At 49.2% G+C, this 7,329-nt stretch overlaps 1 protein-coding gene across 1 annotated transcript in view; it reads left to right on the forward strand.

Moving 5' to 3' along the window:
- OIT3 (oncoprotein induced transcript 3) overlaps positions 1-6,886 on the forward strand; it is a 28,104-nt gene extending 21,218 nt beyond the window's left edge. Inside the window, exons 7-9 of the mRNA XM_054382471.1 lie at positions 55-470; positions 5,191-5,290; positions 6,707-6,886. Coding sequence (XP_054238446.1) covers positions 55-470; positions 5,191-5,290; positions 6,707-6,886 — 696 coding nt within the window. The remainder of the gene's footprint in view (positions 1-54; positions 471-5,190; positions 5,291-6,706) is intronic.
- The last annotated feature ends 443 nt before the right edge of the window (positions 6,887-7,329 follow it).

The raw sequence follows: 7,329 nt of genomic DNA on the forward strand, positions 1-7,329 counted from the left end.
AGAGGTCTTCCTCAATGATCTTCACTTTCCTTTCAAATCCGTTCTTTGCTGCAGGTTGTAAATGACAAAATCATTGCCACCAACCTGGTGACTGGCTTGCCAAAGCAGACCCCAGGGAGCAATGGGGACATCATTGTCCGCACCAGCAAGCTGCTGATCCCGGTGACCTGTGAGTTCCCGCGCCGGTACACCATCTCCGAAGGCTATGTGCCCAACCTCAAGAACTCTCCCTTGGAAATCATGAGCCGCAACCAGGGCATCTTTCCCTTCACTCTTGAGATCTTCAAAGACAAAGATTTTGATGAGCCCTACAGGGGTGCTCTTCCCACCCTCAAGCTTCGGGACTCGCTGTACTTTGGGATTGAACCCCTGGTACATGTCAGTGGACTGGAGACACTGGTCGAGAGCTGCTTCGCCACTCCCACCTCAAAAATCGACGAGATCCTCAAGTACTACCTGATACAAGATGGGTGAGTTGACTGCTCCCTCTCTTGCTGGCTATTTAGACAGGTCTTGGCAGTGGGACTAAGTTGCATTGCTGATGCGACACAGGAAATGCTCTCAGCTCTCCACAGCAGCCTGCCTGCTGTGTTCCTAGCACTCAGCAGCAGCCAAACCTTTGGCCATCAAGCTGAAATTGCCTGTTGCATCAAAATGATTGGGAGAAGCAGTGGGAGACAGTGAAAGAGGTTACTCCAAGCACAGCCCTTGCTGGCATTTCCCTGTCACTAGCCTGGTGGATAACTGAGTTGGCTGCTGTAGAAAAGATACCTTTCCTGATGTCCTCTTTCTGCCAGCCCATGGGGTGCCAAACCGATCGGCAGAATCCTGCCATGGCTGACTGCCACTCAGCTGCCACAGCAATTGGACCAAGTTTCTTTATTTTCTCATAAAAGCCAGAAGACTCCATGGCTCATCCTGGTTGCAGCTCCAGGAGCTCCCTATGCTTTGCTCTCTCTCTGGTGCCTGTCAGTGCCCTAAGCCCATGTTCCTTCAGTTTGGCTGTGATCTTTAGATACGTTTAGGGTTAGTGGTCTTTGGAGGCGTTTACGGTTATTGATCTTCTCAAGATTTGGTAGATACAGCTGAGGTGGATCTGTGGGTTTGCTGTAATGGGGTTTGCATCAGAGGTTTGGAGAGTGCTGCTGTAGGCTCTGCTGTGGCTCCTAAGGTGACCCCTGCTTTCAGACACTTGTTTGGGTGCTAACAGGTTACAGTGCCACATACAGTTCAACATTGCTGTGGATTGCTTGCATCCAGCAGTGCCTAGAAGCTTCACCAGACCACACTGTGGAAATGTCACACTTGGGAACCAGTCTGCTGTCCTCTACAGAGGAAGGTCTAGCCAAAGCAATATTTAAGACACATCCAAATGTCATGGCCCAATAGTCAAGGAACTGTGCTCATACAGGTCCTGTATGCTGTCTGCCAAACCGTCTAAGGAGGACAACAATTACTTCCCTAGGTGCTAGGCTAAATCATCCACCCTTACATCTGGTGATGGCACATCCTGTGTGATTATCTTGCAGAGGACACTAGACACCAGTGGTGTTTCCATTTCCTTCTGACAGAGGTTGCAGCATTAGTTTGCTTTCCCTTCAACCAAGGCTGCAGTCCTTCTGTGCCTGACATTTCTGGGCTTTATGAGTGGATTTGTAGTGCAAGGATTGATTCATCGACTGTCTGGCTTGGCTGTTCCTCTGAACCCTTCACAGAGTCAAGGGTCCATTCATTCACATACCACCACCAGGGAAACTGATGGGATTCAAAACAGTGACCAAAACGTGAGCTGAATAGAGAAGGGAGAAGGCAAAGAAAGTCTTGAAGTGAGTTTCTTGAATTCACCACAGAACCAGTAGGGAGGAACAATCCCATGCACCCGTGCAGGTGAGGAGGGAACCTGCTGGAAAGCAGCTCTGCAGGGAAGGACCAGGGAGTGCTGGTCCACAGGTTCCCCATGAGCCAGCAATGTGTCCTCATGATCAAGAAGGTCGGTGGTCTTCTGGGGGTGCATTCAGAAGAGTGTGGCCAGCAGAGGGAGGTTCTCCTACCTCTTTAGTTGGCTCTAGTGAGGCCACATCTGGAGTAGTGGGTCCAGCTCTGAGCTTCCCAGTTCCAAAAAGACAGGGAACTGATTGAAGGAGTCCAGCAGAGGCTACAGAGATGCAGAGGGGACTGGAGAGTCTTTGTGAGAAGGAAAGTTTGAGAGACCTGGGGCTGTTTAGACTAGAGAAGAGCAGCCTGAGAAAGGGATCTGATCAATGCTCATCAACAGCTGAAGAGCCTATGCAGGGCAAGAGGATGGGGCCAGAGTCTTCTCTGACCACTGACAGGACAAGGGGCAAAAGGCACAAACTGGAAGTCAGGAGGTTCCATTTGAGCAGGAGGAGAAAATTCTTTGCTATGAGGGTGCTGGAGCCCTGGAGCAAGGCTGCCCAGAGAGGTTGTGGAGTCTCCTTCTCTGGAGAGATTCCAAACCCACCTAGTCATTGTGATCCTGGGCAGCCTGTTGTGGCTGACCTTGCTTTATCAGGAGGGTTGGACTAGAGGATCCCCAAAGGTCCCTTACAACTCCTGCCATGCTGGGATTCTGTCATTTACAGCACTAGCACCTTTGGTGCTGTTATCCTGCAGAGGGCATTCAAACTTCACCAAAGGAATAAGTGGGCTGAAGCCTCATCCAGCCTGTTCTCTCTGCAGTTGTCACTGCAGGCCCTAGTGTCCCCAGACATGCTAGTCCCCATGTGCTGTGCAGGCCCCAGTGTCCCCAGACATGCCAGTCCCCGTGCCCTGTGCCATATGGAAACCTAACCACTGGCTCAGACCAAAGGCTGGTGCTGTGCTCCTGAGCTCACTGGAGCTGTCTGTCTCTCTGTGTGCTCATAGCAATTATAAAGTAAAATTAGCAGAATACACAGCTGATTTGTTCCTGCTCGAAACAGCTCCGGAATAACCCAGTTTCCTTCCATCAAGCCAACCCCAAAAGCCCAAGGCAATAAAGACAGGATTTTAAAATCAGTTTGATTATGTAAGGTTAGACCTGTTGCTTCCAGAGGGAAGCAGTAGTTAAATTTGAAGGGATATGTCTTAGGCTGAGGGATGGGAAAATTCCCCTCCCCTGCTTTCTTCCTTGTTTCCAGCTGGCAATAGGTGGGATTTTTCTCCTGTGGGACTCCTCAGCCCTGTGCTGATGCAACCACACTGGAAATGAAGATTTTCCACCTCCAACTCCACTGTCCCTGTAATACCCTGGACTGCTGCTAGCCCGGCTAGACCCAAAGCAGCTCTCCTGCTTCTGATCTTGTTCTTCCTCTTTCTCAAACCAAAACTCAATAGAAGCCATTGACTGATGGCACAGGAGGTAAACACAGCAGCTCTCTGAGGCACCTAGACCAAGGTCCTGTCACTGAGGGTGATCCCTTCTCATCTGATGTGGTCAGGAGCTGCCATTTATCTGGGCATGGTGTGGTTAAGGTAGTTCCATTGCAAGGAACCCCTCAGGCTGCCCCTCATTTTCAGGCTGAGGTGGTTACTTTACGCTCAAAGTCCTTCTTTAACCTCACAGCTCCTCAATAGAAGGTTTAGAGCTCAGCTTCCATGGCACAGCCACTCTCTGCTCCCCTCACCTAAGCATTTTATGCATAGGAAAGGCTTCTTTTCTCTGGATCTGGTGGATGAGAAGCTGTTCATGAGCCAACAGTGTGTGCTTGCAACTCAGAAGGCAAATGGAATCCTGGGCTTTGGTGAGACCTCACCTGGAGTACAGCGTCCAGTTCTGGAGCCCTCAACACAGGAAGGGCATGACCCTGACAGAGCAGGTCCAGAGGAGGGCCACAAATATGATCAGGGAGCTGGAGCACCTCTCCTCTGAGGGCAGGCTGGGGGACCTGGGGTTTGTTCAGCCTGGAGAAGAAAAGACTCCTGGGAGACCTAATAACAGCCTTCCAGTACCTGAAGGGGACCTACAAGAAGGATGGAAAGGGACTGTTTATAAAGGCATGGAGTGGTAGGATGAGGGACAGTGCTTTTAAATTAGAGAAGAGCAGATTTAGATTGGATGTTAGGAACAGGTTCTTTACCATGAGGGTGGTGGAACACAGAAACAGGTTGCCCAGGGAGGTAGTTGAGGTCCTATCGATGGAGCTCTTCAAGGTGAGGCTTGACAAGGCTCTGAGCAAGGTGATCTAGTGGAGGATGTCCCTGCTGAATGCAGGGGGGTTGGACTGGATGACCTTTAGAGGTCCCTTCGAGCTCAAACTATTCTGTGGTTCTGTGACTTTCAGCTCTCTTCTACCACTGCTACTATATATTTTTTTTTTATTAATGTATTGCAGAGTGCCCATTTCTGGAATTAACTTGCTAGAAATGGACTTGATATTTGCCAGAGGTTCCTTCCAACCCCTAGCATTCTCTGATTCTGTGATGACAGCAGTGTTTGGGCCTCTCAGAATGCCCAAGGTTTTGCAGCAGGCAGCAGTAATTATCGAGTCACCAGCATTTTTTTGTTTTGTTGTTTGTCAAACTCTAACCAAACTGTAATAGCTGATAAATAGACTGCACCTAGAGTGGAAATTTTTATTCAAGGAGCTCATTTTCTTGTAGTTTTGTAACCTTTTCTACTGCTGACTGTGGAGAAGCTGAAATGATTGGTTTTAGTGTTGTGAGTTGGAGCCACCCAACCAAGTCCAGCAGGAAGGAGAATGTAAACAATGTAAAGCAAATCTGGATTTCTGTGGCTTTCATCCTCTGGGATGCTACAGTAACGTGGGCACAGCCTTCTTCATTCTAAGCATGATTTATGTGCTTCCATATATGTATAGAGAAAGCAGAGAATACATTATAGGCTGAGTTTTGCTGCTCACTGCTGGCTGTTGCACAGAAGGTGAACTGAGGACAGACTGGCCTGCAGCTCTCTGGCAGGCCCTCTGCTGAGGGGGTTGGACCATGTCCTGCCAGTTGTCCACTGCCAAGCTGTTCTTTGTCTGGAGATGCTATTATCAATCGCTGCTGTTTTTTCCCCACCATTCCCAAATTTGCTCCTGTGGCCAAAGAGGAAGTAACATGGATGGTAGCTTAGCTTGAGAGAGTCAAGCCCTCCTTTGCTTTCTCTGGTTAAATAGGCTGGGATGGTTGTTGCTCTTTTTCCATTTCTGGGAAACCCATTAAATTCTATCCCTCTGCTTTCCCCAGCTGTGTTTCTGATGATTCTGTGAAGCAGTACACGTCAAAGGACCACCTTGCCAAGCATTTCCAGGTTCCTGTATTCAAGTTTGTGGGCAAAGACAACAAGGTAAGCTCAAAACTCACCTCTTGAATATTGCATCAGCCCTGACCTGCCTAAGGAACCTCAGCACATAGCTGGCTGTATTAGAGCACGAAGGGGAGGAGTGACTGGCCCCAGGCAGATGCTGCTGTGCCTTTTCCAAGAGTTGTCCTTTAGTAGCCTGACAAAAGTTCTTCAGGGAAGAGTGATAAATGCAGCTAAAATTAAATAAAACATGAAGGATAGTTGTGGAGCATCAACACCACAAGAGGCTAAAATCATTGGTTCCAGGATAGGTTTAATGGACCCTTCTAATCTGGACAAGAAAAGTGTTTGCAGTCACGAAGCAGAAACCTGGGAGGTTAGGCATGTCTTCAAAACAAGACAGTCTATAGTTTTGAATCTCTTTAGCTTTCCGTCTTCTTTAACTCTTGTGGGTACAGATACAAGGCCACCATACTGCTTAATTCCATGTGAAAGCAGGCCATCCTGGCTTGTGGCATTCTGGGGCAGAAGCTTTGTAGTGGGAGGAGAGTTGAAGGATGCCATTTTCCTAATGCAAATAGCTTTCTTTGGCTGTTTTAGAAAAAATCAGGTCTTACAGCCACTGCTGTTATGCTCAGCCTATGCTGCTTGCTCTAAAAGTGGCATAAAGGTACCACTCCAGCTCCTGGAGAGCTTCAGGGGAGTTAAAATGGATGAGATCTTTCGAAACTCAGAAATTTTGCTTGGCTTCTGATTGTCACTGCTGCCTCCAACCTGCATCCTTCCATCCTGTGCTGGGATTTTGCTTCAAATCTCACCACTGATCAAACATTCACAAATATTTGCTTTCCTAACTGCTGCTTTCAAGGATCTTGCTCACTCTCCTTGTCATTAGGAGGGCAGGAAGCAGTGATCTTGTCACTGGCTGTGTTTGCTGCGTGGAAAGAAAAGGCAGGTGTCTTCCTGCCCCTTTGTCATCTTCTTTCTTCAACTTCCAGTCTTAGCCCCTCATCAATCTGTGTTTTCCTCCTTCCTCCCTGATCTCCTAGCTTTGTTTCTCAGCTCACATCCAATCCTTTTGCACGTTTCTATCAGTCCATCTCCTATCAGTGAGGCTTCCTGTATTGGTCAGCTTCGCACTGCTCCACTATCAATCCATGCCAACTTTTCCGAGCTTGTTCCTGATGTTTTCATCCCTTCCTCTTGAGGATCATTCCATGCCTGCATGTTCCCTTTTTAGCCCTTGGCTAACAGACAGAAGCCATGCTTTGAGATCTCAGCTGGAAAGCATGCCCTCTCCTGGGCACCTAAGAAGCCAGATGGGAGCAGCCAGTTTGGCTGTGGATGGCGTTGGTGGCTGAGTCCCTCGTTGATGCAGGGGCAGAAATGGCTGTGCCAGGGCCAGTGTGGTTGCCAGGGCTGCATGCTGACTTGGGCTGCTGTCTCACCACCCTCCAGGAGGTCTTCTTGCACTGCCGCATCCTGGTGTGCGGAGCACTGGACGAGAGCTCGCGCTGCGCCCAGGGCTGCCGGAGGCGAGTCCGCAGGTTGGCTGGGACAGAGGAGGAGGAAGAAGCTGGTCATGTGGCAAACCACATCCTGACCGGTGGCCCCATCAGAATTGACTTTGAAGAATGAGAGCCACCCCCTGGAACAGCAGCTCCGCCTGAGACAGCCTTCCATATCAATGCCTTCTGTCATGGCTGGTTGAGAAATGAGGTATTTGGTAAAGCTCCACCTGAACCTCAGAACTTGCCTCCGTAACTGCGTGATGGTCATCTGTGGGCACACGAAGCAGCCCCCCGAGTGCCACCTGGACTGCAGAACACTTCGGCTTTACCCACATTTCTTCCCAACAACCCTTTGGTTGAAGGAACTCTGTTGCTTTGCAGGCCTAAAACATTACCCAGCTTTGTCTTTCCCTCCGTCTGCCTGCAGGCTCCACAGGACTGTTCCTCCTTGACTAAACCAATGTTATTCCAGCCTCTCTTTCTTCAGGCAGCACGAATGGTGTCATAGCTGAACCTGTTTGCTGTGCAGCTCTCTGACTGATGCTGAAGCTAATAAAACCAATGTATAAA

This window comes from Indicator indicator, chromosome 7 (genome assembly GCF_027791375.1).
Source record: "Indicator indicator isolate 239-I01 chromosome 7, UM_Iind_1.1, whole genome shotgun sequence".
NCBI lineage: Eukaryota > Metazoa > Chordata > Aves > Piciformes > Indicatoridae > Indicator > Indicator indicator.